The sequence below is a fragment of the Sturnira hondurensis genome, unplaced genomic scaffold (assembly GCF_014824575.4).
Source record: "Sturnira hondurensis isolate 20B ecotype Veracruz unplaced genomic scaffold, ASM1482457v3 Scaffold0008761, whole genome shotgun sequence".
Classification (NCBI taxonomy): Eukaryota; Metazoa; Chordata; class Mammalia; order Chiroptera; family Phyllostomidae; genus Sturnira; species Sturnira hondurensis.
Genome location: NW_028081392.1, coordinates 2,742,408 through 2,764,063, shown reverse-complemented (window position 1 = coordinate 2,764,063; position 21,656 = coordinate 2,742,408). Strand labels below are relative to the sequence as shown.

At 36.3% G+C, this 21,656-nt stretch overlaps 1 protein-coding gene across 4 annotated transcripts in view; it reads right to left on the bottom strand.

Annotated features, from left to right (window-relative positions):
* FAM149B1 (family with sequence similarity 149 member B1) overlaps nucleotides 1-21,656 on the bottom strand; it is a 57,062-nt gene that overhangs the window by 20,068 nt on the left and 15,338 nt on the right. For all 4 annotated transcript variants that reach the window (XM_037055880.1, XM_037055879.1, XM_037055877.1 and 1 more), the window contains 4 exons: nucleotides 9,933-10,075; nucleotides 9,054-9,170; nucleotides 5,268-5,435; nucleotides 1,048-1,235 (listed from right to left, as the gene is read on the bottom strand). In XM_037055880.1, coding sequence (XP_036911775.1) covers nucleotides 1,048-1,235; nucleotides 5,268-5,435; nucleotides 9,054-9,170; nucleotides 9,933-10,075 — 616 coding nt within the window. The remainder of the gene's footprint in view (nucleotides 1-1,047; nucleotides 1,236-5,267; nucleotides 5,436-9,053; nucleotides 9,171-9,932; nucleotides 10,076-21,656) is intronic.

Below are 21,656 nucleotides of genomic sequence, written 5' to 3'. Positions count from 1 at the left end.
ATCCTCCCAAGAACACACAGAAGGGCAAGGTGGATCCTTTCCTACTGTAGTTGAACCCCTACATGAGAACCCAGCCTGACCAACACCGTGACTGCAGCCTTTTAAGGTGCCAAGCAGAGGACTAGCCAAGCCATTCCTGGACTTTTGACCCACAAATCTGTGAGCTAATAAATATATACAGTTTGAAGCTGCTAAGTTTGTGATAATTTTTTGTGCAACACAGAAAACCAACACAAACACTTCTTGAAAAGTTAAATATACATTTAACCATATAATCCAACTATTCCATTTATAGAAATTTACCCAAGAGAAAAAAATATATATTTCCAAAAAGTTCTTGTACAGTAGTGTTCATAACATCTTTACATGTAACAGTCCAAAGCTGAAAACAACACAAATGCCCATCAACCAATAAATGGACAAATACATTATGGAACAATGGAATACTGAGCAATGCAAGGAATAAATTATTGACACACACAAGGCCATGGATGAATCTCAAAACGGTCATGATGAAAGAACTAATAGAAGAGTAAATGCCATATGATTCCATTTATATAAAATTCTGAAAAACAAGAAATCTATAGTGACAGAAAGATTAACTGTCACTTGGGGATAGTGGGTCAGGCAAGGGCGGGAGAGAGGGATCACAAAGGTCATTTTGAGTACATGGGTATGTCCACTAGATTGGCTGTTTCACGGTTTCGTGGGTTTATACACAGGTCAGTTTATCAAACTGTATATCTTAAATATGTATGATTTATTTTATATCCATTATTCTTCAATAAAGCAGTTTAAAGATGTATTTGCCACTTGCACATTTTATTGTCACAAATAATTATATTCAAAGAGAAAACACAATCTCCATCTAGTCACCATAGATCAGCCCTTGTTACTCATTCTCAAGTATTTTCTAAATATCTTAGTTTCTGTGGGAAATACAAATATGAGTCCTTTGCACTAATGAATCATATAGTCTAATTGGCTGGTCAGTGCTTGGAAATCATAAACAATTATCTTTTTATATTGTTTCACAAAGATCCTTACCAGAAGCAAATCCCTCCCAGTGAGTACGTGTCAACTGCTCCATACAGCTCAGGACCTTGCTCCACACGTCATCAAACACGTGAGCAAGGACATCCTCTTTCATGCAGTAAAATGGAGCAACGGGAGGATACCCTAATTTCTGTTTCTCTGTAGCTGCTTCTGCTTTCTCTCCATGAAACCCCTCTTCCCTGTAACAGAAGCAAGATGGAAAGACTTCATGGTTATTCTTCACTGAATGCTCACCACAGTCCTTTGTGCTCCTTGGGAGTGTGACTTGTGCCCCTCCCCCCCTTGCCTAGCATGTGTAGCACATGCTTTAAGCTGCCCTACGAACAAAGGGAGTTCTCAGCAGAGGAGACTGCATTTCCATTATTACCCCCACCCCACCCCACTACTCTGCCAAAAAATAAAACAAGAAAAATAAGACTGAGAATCATTGTGATTTTTTAGCTTTAAACAGATGAGTGTTGTCAATTGAGTAACAAGCTGTGACAAGCATACAGAAATCATCTTTTTTGTTGTAATTGGATAATCTTTTTAGAGATTTTATTTATTTATTTTTAGAGACGGGGGAGAGAGGGAGAGAAACATCAGTTGGTTGCCTCTTGCATGTCCCCAACCAGGGATCTGGCCCACAACCCAGGCATGTGCCCTGACTGGGAATTGAACCAGTGAACTATGGTTTGCAGGCCGGTGCTCAACCAACTGGGCCACACACCAGCCAGGGCTATAATTCGATAACATTTAGATTAATATTAACATGACACATTTAATGATGTGCATGTTACTGTGATTATGCTCCATAATTATTTAAGGCAATGATTCATTAGGGAAACACTCAACATAGATTATTAAAATACTTTCACTAATCCAAATAAACATTTGCCAATTGGCTGGAAATGAAAAAGAGGGGAACCCAATAGCACAGGAAGCTACTCTGAAGCTCTTCTGGAGACTGTGTCTCTGTAACTCCGAAAGCCCCAGTTAGCCAAGTCTCTCTTCTCTGGCAGGGAGTGCCAGTAGCCCCACAATTCTGGGGGTGTGGGGAGGATTAGCTGATGTGCTTACTATGGCAGATCGATTATAAACTAGGACAAAGCAAATTCTGGAACTGGCTTGTTATAGGGACAAATATCTCTCAGCTTCTGTCTACAGTGAGTTATCCCCAGGGCAGCGGAGGTCTCAGAACTAAACAGGAAACTGTTGGTGGAAAGAAGGGTGCTAAGAGGTTTATGCAGGGCAGCCAAAGTTCCTTTCCCAAGGAGAACATCTGGGGAAGGAAGGCTGATTATTATTAATTGTATTTAAATTTATATTTATTTTTTAGAGGAGATAATGCATTCACATGATAAAAAATTCAAATAGTAGAAATGTATTCGAGCAGTGAAAAATAAGTCTCCTACATCTCTTCCCCCAGGGCCCATTCCCCAAAGTAAACATTATACATCAGTCCAGAGAAACAGTTACATTATACACTGTACTGCACCATGTTCTTCTATTTAACGATGTATTTTGGCCAATGGATCCCTATCAGCACACATAAATCTACCTCTTTTTAAAAAACAGCTGCAGAGTATTCCATTGGATATATCCAGTATGCATAATGCATCTAACTAGCTGTTACGGATCAACCAACCTTTTGCTCTTAGAGTCAATGCTGTAATTAATATCCTTGTACTTAGTTCTCTAGCGACATGGGTATTATATCTGCAGGGTGAATTCCTATAAACAGGATTAGTAGGTCAAAGGGCCTATGCATTTCAGTCTGAAAGATATTGCCCACCCCCACTCTACAGAGGTAGTGTACTTCTCCCGTGGGAAAATGACATGCCTGTTTTCCCATTCAAGTAATGATCACACTACTTTTATTCTCTGCTAGTCCGACAGATAAAATAGTATCTCATTATAGTATAAATTTGAATCCCTCTTTGTGAATGAGACAATTTCATTTCATATAGAGAGTGGGGCAAAAGCAGGTTTATAGTTGGGAGCACGTGAAACAGTTTATTCTTATATTATTTATTAATTAGTGTATCATTTTCCATGTGAACAACTGTAAAACTACCTTTGCCTCATCTTATATTTAAAATTCATTTTCTTTTTATGTGAACTATTCATATTCTTTGCCTGTTTAGTCCTTAGTGTTTTTATTATTGATGTGTACATATTAAGGAAATTAATAAGTCTTTGTGTATGAACTGCAAATGTTTTTCCAGTCTGTCATCTGTTGTTTGACTTTTTATAGTTATTTTAAAGAATTTTTAAATGACTTGTGTATTCTGTGCTATGGCTAGAAAGGCCTTACCTATTCCCAAATTTTTTTTATTTTTTTTTTGAGAGAGAGACAGAAAGACAGACAGAGACGTTGATTTGTTGCTCACCTGCCCACGCAGTCACTGGTTGCCGGGTGTGCGCCCTGACCAGGAGCTAATTAACCCAGCCGACATGCATCGGGATGACACTCTAACCAACTGAGCGACCCATCCAGGTCAAATTATTTTTTAAAAACAATCTTTCATCATTTATTTTTCCCTAAACTTACATGATTTCATTTGTCACATTTAAATTTTTTACATGTATGAAATTTATTTTATGTAAAGAATAAGTTAGGAATCTTATTTTTTTCCAGTTTATCTAAGTTGCACCAAAATCATTTGCTGAACCTACTGTATATATTAATTTCCTGTTCGTGTTTTGGTTTATTTCTGGGCCTTCACTCTTTTAAATTTAGAAAATTCTAACGGTCCAACAACTGTCATTTTTCAGTCAATTTCTCAGTGGTATCTCTGCTTTCTAAAATATCTTCCCTGTACTACCTGAAAAAGCATTTGGATTTACCATTAGGAAAAGGGAAAGAGATGCCCTAGGGGGCACCTATATATTTACATCATATTTTAAATTAAATTATTAAAATTTTAATTTCCTTACAATTATTTTTATAAGTTAGAACCAAGAGAGAAGACTGACTTGAGGAAAAAGGAAAATAGAGGTAATGTGATTCACGCCAGGTGAAGTAAAAGGAAAGGGGGCGGTCTCCAGAAAACTAAAAGAACATAATTATGGTTCTTTTGCTCGCTCAGTGTTGTTGTGTACAGGAACCTGGGTTATGTTTGGCTAACCCTAGGATGTGTACATTGAGCACATGAGTAAGCATGGCTCAGTAGGCAATATGGTGGGAAGAAAATTCCAGAATCATTGACACAATGCTAACTAGATCTAACCAAATCCTAATAGCCAAAAATAAAATTTTCACTCACTTTCAAATATGTTGCTGTGACTATCAATTCTGGAACTTTTAAAGGCTTAAGGGAATAGTTTAAGAGTTTAATGTTTCAGCCTTGGCTAGTGTGGCTCAGGGGACTGAGTGCTGGTCTGCAAACCAAAAGGTCATTGGTTCGATTCCCAGTCGGGGCACATGCAGGGGGTGTGAGCCAGGTCCCCAGATGCGGGTGTGTGAGAGGCAACCGATAAATGTATCTCTCCCAAATCAATGTTTCTCTCCCTCCCTCCTCCCTCCCTTCCCCCTCTCTAAAAATAAATAAATAAATATTTTAAAAGTTTAATGTTTCAGAAAGGTAGCATAGAATATAAAGAGAACACTGGATTCAGAATTGGATAAGGTTTTAGTTTTAGCTTTACCGGAGACAAATCATTTAACTACTCTGATTCTCACCTCTCCTGTAAAGAGGGTAAATAATATCTATGTCACTATCGATCTAGTGTTCGGACTATTGTCAGAATACAATAAGAATAGATATAAATAAGCATTATTAATTATAGAGTCTGTGTTGAGCATAAGGGTTTTATATAAACAATATGTGCCTTTTCCAAACAGGATTTATGTAAATGAAGTTCATATCTCTTCAACTGTTCTTTTAAAAAGTTTCAGTGATTCCATGAGTTACTGGTGATAATTTACAAAGGGTAAAGTCAAATTATGTGGAGAAAAAAATTAATTCATTTAAAAATGTTTAATGTCAAGAAGAGGCAAATGATATATGCAGGAAGAATGAACATAAGGGAGTCTGGTAGGTGGAAGTAATAGGGATTTATACCAACTAAGCACATGAACTGTGGATAGCTGAGAAGCAATAGAAAAGTAGTAACAAAAAGTGACATAAATCTAATTATAGGTGATGTTGGTAGTATACTTTAGAAAAAGTACATACTAATACAGCAAAGAGGAGAGGGGTAAATAGCTTAAAAGACATATAACTCACATATCTGTGTGGTCAAATGCTAGATATTCCTCTATTATCCCTTCCGAGAGGATTACACAGTCTTCCTCTTCTTTTCCCTTGGAACACAGGCCAGAGGATTTGGCAATGGAAGATGCTTTATGAACATAAGGAGTTGAAAAATGTAACTTCTTTCCCCTAATACCAAATCTGGGAGAGAGAAAAAAGGCAAATAATAATTATGTACGACATAAACAGTTCTCACAGCTAGTCAGTCACATGAGTTTTAGCTTCAAGTCCCTTGTCCTGGTGACACCTTCCTGTACCAGCATAAACCTTAATGCCTACAAATCCTCAGAGCAGGAAGAATAAATACCTGCTTAGGTAAGTGTTCAATAAAGTACTGAATACTGCTTGGTATCTTTTCAGTTGCAACAACTGTGGCTATAAAATAGAATTTTTTAAATCTAAGAATATTTACATTCATAATTGCATCTTTCAAGGCATCTCAGGAGATTATGTGCTTATTTCCATAATTCCATCATTGTTCAAAATGTATGCTCCTTAAGGACAGGGATCTTCTCATTTATAATGTTTAAATTTCCCTTCAAGCCCAAGTATTCAATGAATATGTGATGACTTATTCATTTCAGGAAGCTGACTTTGGAGAAAGTCAGTCAGATCTGAGCAATACTACAAAGAAAGTAAGGGTTTCTTAGTTGAGGAAGTGTCGCTATGCCCGGAGTCATGGGTGAGCAAATGATTAAAGACCTGGCTCTCTGGTGGCTTTCCAGGGATGGGTTATATAGAGGAACACTCACTACTCACGGTGACTAAGGCAGTTGGGGTCTCGGTCAAGGTCATGGTTTCTGCTGATTGGTAGAGGGTAGGAGGTAGTTGATCATTTGAGCAATATGATTTTTAAAATTGGCTATTGGTTTAACTAAATATCAAATATAACTAAGTCATGTTATGTGTTATTCTTTATACTTTTTTTGTNAAAGACCTGGCTCTCTGGTGGCTTTCCAGGGATGGGTTATATAGAGGAACACTCACTACTCACGGTGACTAAGGCAGTTGGGGTCTCGGTCAAGGTCATGGTTTCTGCTGATTGGTAGAGGGTAGGAGGTAGTTGATCATTTGAGCAATATGATTTTTAAAATTGGCTATTAGTTTAACTAAATATCAAATATAGCTAAGTCATGTTATGTGTTATTCTTTATACTTTTTTTGTACCTTGGGTATTTTTTTAATGAAGAAAAAGAATAAATCTATGTCACTTTTTACCAAGGTTAGTGGTAAAATCTTATTGGAAAACATTTTGGAAATACATATTTGAAGTCTTGAAATAAATATACCCATTAATTCAGTGATTCTGTTTGTAGGGATATCTTTCAAGGATATGCCTTACAAGATTAAGCTATAAAAATTATTATCACAGGATTGTTTATGATTGCCAAGTGTTAAAGCTAGCCCAACAGTTTCAAAATACAGGTTTAGGTACTAATTGTTTAAATAATGGTATATTAATGCAATGGAATACTATACAGTCATTAAATTAATGCGTAAGAGAAAATAAAAGAGCCCAAAATAAAAGGGTAAGAATTGTATGAAAAGATTACATAGTATATACAGTAATTTCAAAAATTACATACATATGTGGCAGAGAATGCTAGATACCCCAATATCCATCCTCTCCTTCTTTCCTAGTAGATCATGTCAGTTTAGTTCAGGAGAGGAACGCCCACCTCAAAGGCTACATTTCCCACTACCTTGCAGCCAGATGTAGCCAGTAAAATATGAGCAGAACTGTTATGTGGGATTCTGGGAAGGCTGTTTAAGGAGAACTGGTTTGGCTGTCAGGGGTGCCCTTTTGCCCTTTGCCTTTCCTGCTTTCTGATACCTGGAATGTGAATGTCATATTTGGAACTCTATGAGAAATCTTGGACCATAAAGAAAACTTCAGGGAAAACTTCCTTGGCTAGCATAGTGTAAAGCAAGAAAAATTAGGATGGGCCTAGAACATCCTACTGTGACCAGAAAGCAAGGATACAGTCAAGACAAACACAAAGGAAGCAGCTTGACATGGCCTAGCTGTAACAATTGAAAATCAATCATAATGGTTAATTAAAACATAAATATTTTGAAATGCTATCAGTTCACATGGTACTCAAGAAAGGAAATATCAGACATGGACAAATCCAGTTATGAAAGTAAATAGCATGAATTCTGTTTAATTTGTGATTGCTTTCCATGAGTAGTGGCATGCTAATAGAGCTGGACAATTTGTTTCATCTAAGTATATATCTGTGTATAGATAGGCATTTGTTTCATCTGTACTGTAGTAAATAAAAGTAATTATTGAAACCTGTAAGTGAAATAGTCCAGAAAAGCAAAACTAAAAATAAGAAGGGTCAATCGGCAGTGGTGGTGGCAGGCAGAGAGGAAAGAGGGGGGTCTGCAGTGTACTGCAGAATGATGAGTTGACCCCTTGGAGGAGTTACTGCTTAGACGTGGCTCTTTGTTTCCCTTGAGATGAAATCTCTGAATGAAACTATTATTTATCGCTGTAAAATTACAATGAGGTATATTTATAAAGTTTATACTAACGGATCAGAAAAATGTATTTTAATGACAGCACATGAGTTAAGCAGTTTTGGTCAGTAAGAATTAATGAATACTTCATCTCTGTGGGACACATTTGTTGTAAAAATTTGAAATTTATATAAAGGGTAAACTTTAAAAAGCAAGCTCAGCCTTGTGACCAGAAACTTGAGTTTATATCACTTTGAGAAAGGCAAACAATTCCTATTTCTGATCAAAAGTCAGTTAGTTGATAACCCAGATCCCATAACCCGAACTGGCCTAAGACAGTATGTTTTGCTTGGTGGACTGATGAAATTACTACAGCAAAACAGCCATCAAAAGTAAGTATTATGACAATTCTTAGAGGGTATCAAATAGTGAAAGTACAGTCTTCGGAAAAAGTATAGGAATAATAATAAATGAATTAAAACTATGACATTTTACAGTAGATTTAAGGGTGAACATAGATTTTGAAATAATCCTATTTGGGTATATTTTGCTCCTGTTTAAACAGTTTGAGTTGCTCCAAAGAATTAGCCATTTTAACTAATACACTAATTGCCCCCGTTAAGCCGAAAAACTGACAGCAGTTTAACTTCTATAAAGAGATTAAATTGTAAATAATATTACATGGTGTTTATTTTTATTCTATTTATTTATTTATTTTTAGAGAGAGGAGAAGGGAAGGAGAAAGGAAGGGAGAGAAAGGTCAATGTGTGGTTGCCTCTCACAGACCCTGCACCGGGGACCTGGCCCACAACCCAGGCATATGTCCTGACTGGGAATCGAACCAGCAACCCTTTGGTTTGCAGGCTGGTGCTCAATCCACTGAGCCACACAAGCCAGGGCTAATATTACATGTTTAAGCCAAAATCACTTTTTCAAAAAAATTTTAAGGTCTATTTCGTAGAATCCTAAATTTATTTAAACCAGTCTATCTACTCATTTAGTCCAAGAGGGAACTTCCTGTATCTGTAGATAGATGGATATAGGTATAGATAATATATATATCTACATAACAAAATGTCCTTAAATCCTAGGGGATGTCTTACTTTTTGGAAAAAATTATATAACAATTCTAATATGTACAAAGACTATGGTCAGTCTTACAGAATTTGCTGTCCTTTATTAAATAAAAAAGTAGGAAGAAGTATTTTAATTCTCAGTATAACTTGTAGAACATACAGTGCCCAAATACTTGCCTATTCGGGTACATAAATACTTAGATATTAGAATACTTACATAGTAGAATCTCTTTCCTGAGACAGTGTTGCCTCATGTGAAACGGAAATAGCAGAAGGGGATCTAGGATACAGTCCATAACCTTCACTTGGAGTGACTATCTGCTTACCCAAAATCCTTCAAAGAGAACATGAAAGACAATTAACCACCCTTACCTTGCATAAATATAAAATGTAGGCATTTTAAGAACAAATTTGATAGTTCTACATAGAAGTCCAGTATACACTTAGTCTGATAACTGATTAAGAATAATTTTTAGAAAATGTAAACACAGAACCTTATCACAGATGTATGTCTCTTCCTTAGGATAGACATGGAAAAAATTAAGCTATTATAGCCTCTCCCCCCAAAAATATCCAAAGAAACTGAGCAAACACTTGTAATTTTCCCTCCATCTTCTATAATAATCTTTAAACCTGTCAAAATGAGTGAAAGCCAAGCCAAAATAGTGAAAACCATGAATCATATTCCTAAGAACAGGAAACTTTATAAATTTTAAGTATATGTATTAAGTGCACTAATATGGTTTCTAAGGAAATATTTCTAACAGCTTATGTGTGCTTTCAACTATATGTAGAAAATTTCCTGTAGATAAGAGTGTCAACAAACACATTTTCTGACAGTGTTGTTCCAAAGAAGGGCTTTTGCACAGCCATGATTCACAGATCTCAGCTAAGCACAGAAACTGTCTCACTGCTTCAGGATGACATACTCCTGGTTGTGAAAACTCCAAGAAACTGCCAGCAACTTGAGTTTTCTTTCAACTGCAGCTTTACACTGCATGACCTTCTTTACTTATCAAAACCAGGCCCAGAAAGACTCGGAGCACAAGTTTTTTTGGACATCTGCGTTTCACAGCCTAGTGTTGGCCATGAATACCTGAGGTGAGGAAAAGTACACGTCCACTGTTGGCACTCCCCTTGTAGACTCTTAGTATGCACACTCGGCTTCTGCTCGTACAAGAGCTCATCGATGGCCGTGAACATTGCCTGGACTTTCTCAGTGGCATTTTGGTCAAGTTCCTAGAAGAAAATATCACCCCAAAGCATTTAGGTGAACTTCAGTTTCTGTTAAACATATTAAAGGTTGAAAGAAATCTGATTTTGTTTTGTTTTCAATATTTAGTCCATTTGAAATACTGTTGAATTTCCACAGAAGTTAGTGTTTTTAGATCTTAGAATAATTCAGCTGCCCTCCCTATTTTTATTTAAAGAAAACTTATGGAAATTTCTACTTTTTAAAAGTAACATCATAAAAATACTGTATTATAATCATTTTTTAAAATCCAGAAAAGCATAATGAAAAAAATTACCAATAATTCTACTGCTAAAGATAATGATTGCTAATGATTTTAGTATAGGTATTTGATGATATTCCAGCAGTTTTTTAGAGCTTAAGGTAGATAATCCAATGTATATATTATTTTGGAGTCTGCATTTTTCACTTGGCAATTTAGGTGATATCTTTGCCCTCTGTGACCTGTCCTTTGGCAGCAGCCAAAGGGGTGACTGTAACATGTGGATGTGGTCATGTCCTCATGCTGATTCTCCGCTTACTCTCTACTTCATCTGTATTCATGAGTGCTAGTGTATGCCCGTGGAAGAAAAGTTATTCCTTCTTTTAAAAGTGTAAGGTGAAAAAATATGTATTTTTACTCTAAGAATGAAAGTCTGCTCCTATGTAATAAAAAAAAGGGCTTGCTAGGTTAGCTATGAATACAGTACAAATAGGTTTTTTTTAAAATTTTATTTATTTATCTTTAGAGGGGAAGGAGAGAGGGAGAGAAACATCAATGTATGGTTGCCTTTCGTGCGTCCCCTGCTGGGAGTTGGCCTGCAACCTAGGCATGTGCCCTGACTGGGAATCAAACCGCGATCATGTGGTTCGCAGGCCTGTGCTCAATCCATTGAGCTACATCAGCCAGGGCAGGTTTTTTAAAATTATTGTTTTCAAGCTCCTGGGCATGAGATGAGACTTCCCTAGTCTCAGTGAACTTTGTTATTCTTTACTAGTAAATATTTGTCTACTGAAATATTTGCTGTTATAACTTTTCCCATTCCTATATCTTCAACATTCAGGAGTCTTTCCATTTTTACCATGTTTCTTTAAAGACCATGTAGCTGGATTTTTAAAATCCAATATCATTTTATCCACCTGTAATTATTGTAATGTACAATATTTGGGCTTATTTCTCCCATTTATTTTGTGTCTCCCATTTAACTTCCTTTTCCTTGTTTTTTTTTCCCCTCTGTTTCTTCTGTTACACTGAGTTTTCCTTATTCCCCTATCAATTTGGAGGTTATTCATTATATTTATATTTTCTTAGTAGTTACACTTAAAATTTGAACATTTATACTCCCCTATTTTTCTAGCGAAGGCTAAAGATTTTCAGTGTTTCAGTCCTGCACTGAAACAAAGCAAGAACTTTGATCATTTTGTGATATGCACATACATCAAATAATTATGTTGTATACCTAAAATTATTACAATGTTACATGTTAATTATATCTTAATTTTAAGAAGAAAAAAGAAAAATAAGAACAAAGATGTGAGACACATTGTGAGGAAAGAATCCACAGAACTGGATGACTAATTCAATAAGAGATGGTTGTGAAAAAGAATCCAACCTTCTATTTTGGGTGACAGAAAGGAAGATGCTAGTAATAACAGTGAACATTTACCTAACAAAATATTCTTAACTGAGAAGATCTCAAAGATCCTTGTGCTAATTAACCTTTCTCTGTCATATCTTTTTCTCATTTACCTGTTTATTTTGACCTAATTTTATCCTTAGTATCATAACAAGTGTTAAAACAGGAGAGGTAAACACTCAGGACTTCTCAGGAAACACTCAGGACTTCTCAGGAAACACTCTTACCCGTGTTATTCACATCTTCAAACCATATGGATCATGAAATCAATTAAACATGTTCTGAAGTAATACAAAAAATGAAATAGAATAAAGCAGAACAGAATATAAAGTATCATAGTGATCATTCACAAAGGTTATTACTTTGTGGAACTTTTTCTTCTGTGTTATGTACACACACTGGGTCAAAATATCAACTAGTGTGACAATTTAAAAAGTTTGAAAGCCACTGCTCTAGACATTGTCCATCTTTCAAGTCTAAGCCTTCCCACCTCCAGTTTATGGAATTAGAGTATCAACAGGCACAGAAAGGGATGTATGGGCTTGAGACATTTTTCATCACTTTGACAATGAACGACAATCCAGCTATGTAAAACAAAAAAAAAATTTAACTTTGATACGCTTTACCTTTTCTCTAAGCATCTTCCATATTATTTTATTGTGAATTTTCGTATTAGTGTAGTTTTTAAAACATAAGATGTTATTGTTATTTAATAACTACTTAGATTTACCAACTTCTTGGCATAGAATTGCTGATTATATCTATATTCTCTTAGTCTTTTTACTTTCTGTAGTGTCAACAGTTATTTCTAATCTGCTTTCATTTCTTTTTTATAAGATTATTTATTTTTGGAGAGAGAGGAAGGGAGGGAGAAAGAGATGGAGTGAATTATCAATGTGTGTTTGCATTTCATGTCCCCTTCTGGGGACCTGGCCCACAACCCAGATATGTGCCCTGACTGGGAATTAAACCAGTGACCCTTTGGTTTGCAGGCAGGCACTCAGTCCACTGAGCCACAGCAGCCAGGGCTGCTTTCATTTCTAATTTTGTTCATTTGTGTCTTTTTTTTCTAGGTCAAACTAAGTTAAAGATTCATAAATTTCTTTGACTTTTATTTCAAAGAGCCAACTTTTGACTATTGTTTCTATTAATTTCTACTCTAATCTGTATTATTTTCTTCCTCTGCTTGCTTTAGATTTAGTTTGCTCTTCTTTTTGAGTTTCTAAAGGTGGAAGCTTACGTTGTTGATTTGAGACCTTTATTCTGTAGGCATTTTTTTAAATTGAGGTATAATTGAGATATATTAGTTTTAAATGAACAACATAATGATTCAATATTTGTATATATTGCAAAATAATCGTAAGTCTAGACAACATCCATTACCACACAGTTACAATTTCTTTTTCTTGTCATGAGAACTTTTAAGATCTACTCTCTTAGCAACTATTAACTATAATCCAGCATGCTGTACATTACATCCCCATGACTTATTTATTTTATAAGAGGAATTTTGTACCTTTTGACTCCCTTCACCTATTTTGCTGACTCCTTAAGCTTACAAACACCAATCTGTTGTTTCTTGTGTGTCTATGAGCTTGAATTTTTTACATCATCATTTAAAGCTATTAATTTTTCTCTAAGCACCACTTTACCAATGTCCTATATATTTTGATATTTTGCTTTTCCATTTTCATTCAATTCAAAATATTTTCTAATTTTCCTTATAGGGTCTTTCTTCAGACCATCAATAATTTAAAAGAGTATCATTCAGTTTCCACATAAAGGTGTACCTCATTTTATTGTTCTTTGCTTTGTTGAGTTTCACAGATACTTGTTTTTTTTTTTTTAAACAAATTGAAGGCTGTGGCAACCATATGTTCAGCAAGAGTATCAGTGCCATTTTTCCTACAGGCTCAGATAATAGAGGTTTATTCTTAGCAATAAAGTATTTAAAAATTAAGGTATATAAATATTTAGGCATAGTGCTATTGCACACTTAACAGACCAATGTATAGCATAAGCATCACTCTTTTTTTTTTTAAAGATTTTATTTATTTATCTTTAGAGGGGAAGGAGAGAGGGAGAGAAACATCAATGTATGGTTGCCTTTTGTGCGTCCCCTGCTGGGAGTTGGCCTGCAGGGAACCGGCCTGCAACCCAGGCATGTGCCCTGACTGGGAATCGAACCACGATCCTCTGGTTCGTAGGCCCGCACTCAATCCACTGAGCTACAGCATCACTCTTATATGTACTGGAAAATCCCCAAATTCATGAGACTCAGTTTATTGTGGTGTTTGAAACTGAATTTGCAGTATCACCAAGGTATGCCTGTATTGAGGATATCCAAATTTCTATCTGTTGTTATTTTCTAATTTAACTCTACCATGCTTGGAGAATATGCGTTGTATAATTTCAATACTTTTAGATTTACCAAATTTGGCTTATGTGTGTTTGAAGAGTATATATTCTTGCGGTTGTCAGGTGAAACGTCAAGTTAATTGATAATGTTGTTCAAGGCCTCAGTGTCCTTGCTGATTTTCAGTCTAGTTGTTTTGAAAGCAGGGTATTGAATTCTGCAGCTATAACTGTGGCATTTTCTGTTAATGCTTTCAATTCTGTTAAATTTTACTTCATGTACTTTAAGGCTTGATTATTAGATGTATATACATTTATCATTGCTTTGTTTTCCTGATGAATAGGAATTTTTATCATGAAATGACTCTCTGTTTCTAGTAGTATTTTATGCTAAAGTATATTTTGTTTGAGGTCAAATTCAAGGAGCTTTTATGGGCTTTTAAAAAAATTATTTTATTTTTAATTGAATTTATCAGTGTGACATCGGTTAATAAAAGTATATAGGTTTCAGGTGTACAATTCTATAAAATATCATCTATATTGTATTGTGTGCCATACCAAGTCAAGTCTCCTTCCATCACCATTTATCCCCCCCATACCGTCTTTTACCTTTCCCAGTCCACCTTTCCCTCTAGAAATCACCACACTGTTGTTGTGTCTGAGTTTTTTTTCTTAATTCCCTTGCCTTTTTCATCCAGACCTACAACCCCATGCCCTCTAACAGCTGTCAGTCAATTCTCTATCTATGAGTCCATTTGTTTTGTTTGTTCATTTTGTACATTAGATTCCACATATGAGTGAAATCATAAGGTACTTATCTTTCTCTAAATGGCTTATTTGACTTATCACAGTACTTTCCAGGTTCACCCAAGCTGTTGCAAAGGGTAAGAGTTTCCTTCTTTTTTATAGTTGAGTAGAATTCCATTGTATAAATGTACCACAGGTTTTTTATCCATTCATCTACTGATGGACCCTTGGGTTGCTTCCAAATCTGGGCTATTGAAAATAACACTGCAATGAACATAGGGATGCATATATTTTTCTGAATTAGTGTTTCTAGTTTCTTCTCATTTATTCCCAGAAGTGGAAATGCTGGATTATAAGGCAGTTTCATTTTTAATTATTTGAGGAAACTCCACACTGCTTTCCACAGTGGCTGCACTGATCTGCATTCCCAACAATACTACACGAGGGTTCCTTTTCCTCCACCTCCTCATCAACATTTGTTGGTTTACTGATGATGGCCATTCTGACAGGTGTGAAGTGATATCTCATTATGGTTTAGAATTGCATTTCTCTGGTGATTAGTGAAGTTGAGCATCTTTTCAAATATCTATTTGCCATCTGTATGTCCTCTTTGGAGAAGTGTCTATTCAGGTCTTTTGACCTTTTTTTTAAACTGGAGTGTAGGTTTTTTTGGTATTGAGTTTTATAAGTTCTTTATAAATTTTGATATTACCCCCCTATCAGTGTATCATTAGTGAATATGTTCTCCTATTCAGTGGGTTATCTTTTATTTTATTGATGATTTTCTTTACTGTGTAAGAACTTTTTGGTTTGATGTAGTCCTATTCATTAATCTTTTCTTTCCCTTGCCTGAAGCAATATATCAGAAAAAATATTACCAGAAGAAATGTCTGAGATTTTACTGTCTATGTTTTCTTCTAGTATTTTTATGGTTTTGAGTCTTACATTTAAGTATTTAATCCATTTTTAGTTTATTCTTGTATGTGGTATAAAAGGTGGTCTAATTTTATTTTTTGCACATATTATCCAATTTTCACACCATTTATTGAATAGACTATCTTTACCCCATTGTATGTTCTTGCCTCCTTTGTCAATTATTAATGGACCATAAAGATGTTTTTATCTACACTCTTTGTTCTGTTCCATTGATCTATATGTGTTGTTATGCCAGTACCATGCTGTTTTGATTATGATGGCCTTGTAGTATAGTTTGATATTAGGCAACAGGAGTTCTCCAACTTTATTCTTTTTTCTTAAGATTGCTGTCACTATTGGAGGTCTTCTTTGGTTCCACATAACTTTTTGCAATACACCACTGGTATCTTGATAGGAATTGCAATCAATAAATTGCTTGGTAGTATGGTCATTTTAATGATAATAATTTTTTCTTTTTAAATTTTTTAAAAAGATTATTTATTTATTTTTAGAGAAAGGGGAAGAGAAGGAGAAAGAGAGGGAGAGAAACATCAATGTGTGGTTGCCTCTCATGTGGCCCCTAATGGGGACCTGGCCCACAACCCAGAAATGTGTCCTGACTGGGAATCAAACCAGCAACCCTTTGGTTTGTAGCCCGTACTCAATCCACTGAGCTACACCAGCCAGGGCCTTGATACTAATTCTTTCTATACTAGACCACAGTATGTGCTTCCACTTATTTGTATCTTTTTCAGTTTCTTTCTTCAGTCTCAATAATTTTCCAAGTACAGGTCTTTTACATCCTTGGTTAGGTTTATTCCTAGGTATTTTTTTGGTGCAATTGTAAATGAGATTGTTTTATTAGTTTCCCTTGCTGATAGTTCAATATTGGCGAATAAAAATGCAACTGATTTCTGGATATTAATTTTGTATTCTGCTACTTTAATTCATTTACCAGTTCTAGTAAGTTTTAGATAGAATCTTTAGGGCTCTCTACATACAGTATCACATCACCTCCAAATAATGACTCTTTTACTTTTTCCTTTTTAATTGGATGCCTTTTATTTCATCTTCTTATCTGAGTGCTGTGGTTAGGACTTCTAGTTCGATGTTGAATAAAAGAGTGAAAGCAGACATACCTATTGTGTTACTGATATTAAAGGAAATACTTTTAGTTTTTGCCCATTGAGTATGATGTTGGCTGTGGGTTTTTCATATATGACCTTTATTATATTGAAGTATGTTCCCTCTATTCCTGCTTTGAGAGTTTTTATAATAAATGGATGCTTGATTTTATCAAATGCTTTTTCTGTATTTATTGATATGATCATATGGTTTTTATCCTTCATTTTGCTTATGTGGTGTGTCATATTTATTGACTTGTGGATATTATACCAATCTAGCATCCCTGGAATAATTCCTATTTGACATGGTGTATGATCTTTTTAATGTATTCCTGGATCTGGTTTGCTAACATTTTGTTGAGGATTTTAGCATCTATGTTCATCAGGGATAGTGGCCTATAATTTTCTTTCTTTGTAGTATCTATCTGGTTTGGAATTAGGATAAGGCTGGCTTTGTAAAATGAGCTTGGGAGTCTTTCCTCCTCTTGAATTTTTTGGAATAGTTTGAGAGGGACAGATTTTAGTTCTCTGTAAATGTTTGGTAAAACTCACCTGTGAAGCCATCTGGTCCAGGACTTTTGATTTTGGAGAGTTTTTGATTACTGTTTCTATTTCACTAGTTATAATCAGTTTGTTCAGATTCTCTGATTTTTCCTGACTTAGTCTGGGAAAATTGTATGTTTCTAGGAATTTATCCATTTTGTCCAGATTCTTCAGTGTTTTGCATGTAGTTATTCATAATGTTTTTCTTACAACCTGTTGTATTTTTGTTAGTCAGTTGTTACTTCTCTTTTATTTCTGACATTATTTGGTTTTCTCTATTTTTTTCTTGATGAGACTCATTAAAGGCTTGTTAATATTGTTTATCTTTACAAAATACAGCTCTGGGTTTCATTGATTTTTTGTATTATTTCTTTTGACTCGATTTCTTTTATTTCTCCCCTGAACATTATTTTCTTTCTTCTATTCACTTTGGGCTTTGTTTGCTGTTTTTTCCTAGTTCCTTTAAGTGTAAAATTAGGTTGTTTATTTAAGGTTTTCCTTGTTTCTTGAGGGAGACCTGTAATGCTATGAATTTCCCTCTTAGGAATGCTCTCACTGTGTCCCATAGATTTTGGGTTGTTTTGTTTTCAATTTCATTTTGTTCAAGATATCTGTTCATTTCTTCCTTGATCTCATCATTAACCAATTCATTGTTTAGTAACGTCTCATTTAGCTTCCAAGTCTTTGTGTGTTTTTCAGTTTTCTTTCTTGTGATTGATTTCTACTTTTATACCATTATAGTCAGAGAAGATGCTTGATATTTTAATCTTCTTAAATTTGAGACTTGATTTGTGTCCTAACATGTGGTCTAGTCTAGAAAATTCTCCGTGTGTTCTTGAATAGCATGTATATTCTGCTGTTTTGGGATGAAATGCTTTAAAGATATCAATTAAATCCATCTGATATAGTATGTCATTTATTGTGGGGGNTCCTTGATCTCATCATTAACCAATTCATTGTTTAGTAACGTCTCATTTAGCTTCCAAGTCTTTGTGTGTTTTTCAGTTTTCTTTCTTGTGATTGATTTCTACTTTTATACCATTATAGTCAGAGAAGATGCTTGATATTTTAATCTTCTTAAATTTGAGACTTGATTTGTGTCCTAACATGTGGTCTAGTCTAGAAAATTCTCCATGTGTTCTTGAATAGCATGCATATTCTGCTGTTTTGGGATGAAATGCTTTAAAGATATCAATTAAATCCATCTGATATAGTATGTCATTTATAGCTACTGTTCCTTTTTTATTTTGTTTGGAAGATCAATCTATTGATGTCAATAGGGTGCTAAAATCTCCTACTATGACTGTACTATTGTCAGTCTCTCCCTTTATATCCACCAAAATTTGCTTTATTTATTTAAGTGCTCCCACGTTGGGTGCATATGGTTATAAGGGTTATATTCTCTTGTTGAATTATTCCCTTTATTATTATGTAGTGTCCTTTTTTGTCTCCTATGATAGCCTTCATTTTAAAGTCTAGTTTGTCAGATACAAGTATTACTATCCCGGGTTTTTTAAAATTTCCATTCATGAAATATCTTTTTCCATCTCTTTACTTTTAGTGTGTATCTTTTGTCCCACAATCGGTCTCTTGTAGACAGCATATATATGGGTCTTGTTTTCTTATCTACTCAGCTACCCTATGTCTTTTGATTGGAGCATTTAAGTCAATTGCATTAAGGTTATCATTGAGTGGTACTTACTTATTGTCATTTTATTCTTTTAACTATGGTCCTCTGTTTCTTCTCTTCTTTCTTTTCCTTCACCTCCTTCCTTGTCCTTTATTATTTCTTATAATACTGGTTTTGTGGTAGAAAAAACATTAGCCTTTTCTTGTATGGGGAGCTTTTTATTCTTCCTTCAGTTTTAAATAATAGCTTTGCTATAGGTCCTTGCTTTTATCATTTTGATTATTTCAAGCCAATCCCTTCTGTCCTGAAATGTTTCTGTTGAGAAATCAGTTGACAGTCTTATGGGAGCTCCTTTGTAGGTAACTGTCTTCCTCTTGCTGCCTGTAAGATTCTCTTTTTCTTTAACTTTTGCTATTTTAATTATGATGTGTCTTGGTGTGGGCCTCTTTGGATACATCTTGTTCGGGACTCTGTACTTCCTGGACTTGTATGTCATTTTTTCTTTGCCAGTTTCAGGAAGCTTTTGGTAATAATTTTTTCAAATAGGTTCTTGATCTCTCTCTCTCTTCTCCTTGTGGTAACCCTATTATGTGAATGTTAGAATACTTCACGTTGTTCTAAAAGTCCCTCGAACTATCCTCATTTATAAAGTTGTTTTTTTCTTTTTGCTGTTCTTTTCTACCTTGTATCTAAGTCACTGACTTGATCCTTTGCTTCATGAAATCTACTGTTTATTCCTTCCAGTGTGTTTTTCACTTCAGATATTATATTTTTCATTTCTGTCTGGTTCTTTTTCATCATTTTTATGTCCTTTTTTTATGCTGTTGAACATCCTTATAACATTTCTTTGAACTCTGTATCTTGTAAATTGCTTGCCTCTATTTCATTGAGCTCTTCTTCTGGAGATTTCTCCTGTCCTTTCATTTGGGGCATGTTTCTTTGACTCTGTATTCCAGCTGCCTCTTTTGAGTTCATTTCTATGTATTAGGTAGATCTGCTGTGGCCTCCAGTCTTAGTAGGATGGCCTTCTGTGTTAGGTGTCCTGTGGGGTCCAGTGGTACAATTTCCTCGATTATCTGAGCTGGGTGCTCCAGGAATGTCCCTTGTGTGGGTTATGTGGGCCCTCCTATTGTAACTGAGTCATGGTTGCTATTGGCCTGTTCATGTGTGGGACTGACCCTCACTCAGGCTGACTGTGAGTCTCAACCCCTATGACAGCATGCAAGCTGTTGTGCAAGTGCTGACCCCACAAAGCAGAATTCGCCTCAGCAAGGTCTGGTGCCTGCAGAGCTCTCCCTTTGGATATGCTGCTTGTGAAGGTTATTGGATTCTGCTCTCATGTTTGAAGCTGGCCACTGCCTGTGTTGGTTCTTGGCTTCTTGGAAGGGACTTTGGTGTAGTCCAATGTCAGATGCTGCAACTGGCCTTGGGAAAACTATTTGGTACACAGGAATTCAGTTTGTAACCACCTCTGGGTGTATGCAGGAAGGACCAAGCTGAGCACCAAGGCCAGCTTTTACCAGCACTAGGCTGGGGGTCATGTCAGGAAAAATCCCAAAATACTGTAGATCCACTTCCATCTGCCTCTACCTGCAGTTTGTCTGTTACGCTTAGTCACTGAAAGAGCCTCTGGTTGTACTCACGTTGCATGAGGTAGTTTCTCAATGAGTCACCTGGTAGGAGCTAGTTGTGTGCACCAGACTGGGACAGGTTCAAACTCAGTGCCAGGGCTGGGTCTGAGGCCACTCAGCAAATGTTTCAGGGTATGCCACATCTAGCTGTAACCTGCTGGGTGCTCACATACCTTTGTGTGGGGGCTGGATCTTAAGGAGTCATCATTGTTTATCAAGCCCAACAGACCAAGAACTGGCCGTGTGACAAGAGGGCTCTGCACCAGTCAGGCATGTGAGGGAAAAGATGGCCCCCATCTTAGATCCACACAACTGTCCTAAAATCTGCCAGGAGATTTGGAGCTCAGCAGGGTGGGCGGCCGAGAGTCAGAAGAATTGGTTTAGTGTATCTCCCTTGAGCGGGAGGTGCCAGGCTTCAGGAAAGGTGGGGTGTGTGGCCCCCTCCTGTGAGCCACACAATTTAGCCTTGACTGGATTTTGTCCTGACCTCAGAAGGGCAGAGGCACAAAGAGTCAGACAGGTGGGGCAGCTAGAGCCCAAAGGGTGAGTCTCCACCGTAAGCCCAGAGGGTGGGGTAGTGGCTCTCCTGTGAGTGGGAAGCACCAGTCAGGTTCACAGGGAAGGAGGGGGATGGCCCCTGCCCCAAGCCACACCACTCAATCACTGATACCTCCTGAATCTGCCCAGACCTCTACTCCTCAGCCAAAGCAGCTGACTCCTCAGCAGGGCAAGAGCTCCACAGGGTGGGGCAAGAGGGAATCCAGAGGGTGTAGCTCTTGCTTTTCCCAACCTGATCCCACACAGAAGGGATTATTCCACCCAAGAAAGATGGCATCTGAAGTATGGGAGAATGACTCAGCACTGGGATCCTGGCAGCTATCCCTTCAGCATTTTCCCCAGAGCCACAAACCCCAGACTCTCTTTATACAACTCTAGTCCACTCTGCCCACCCTCCACTAGAGCCCATGGTGAGTGGATGCAAATGAAATTTTGTGTTGGTCCTTTAA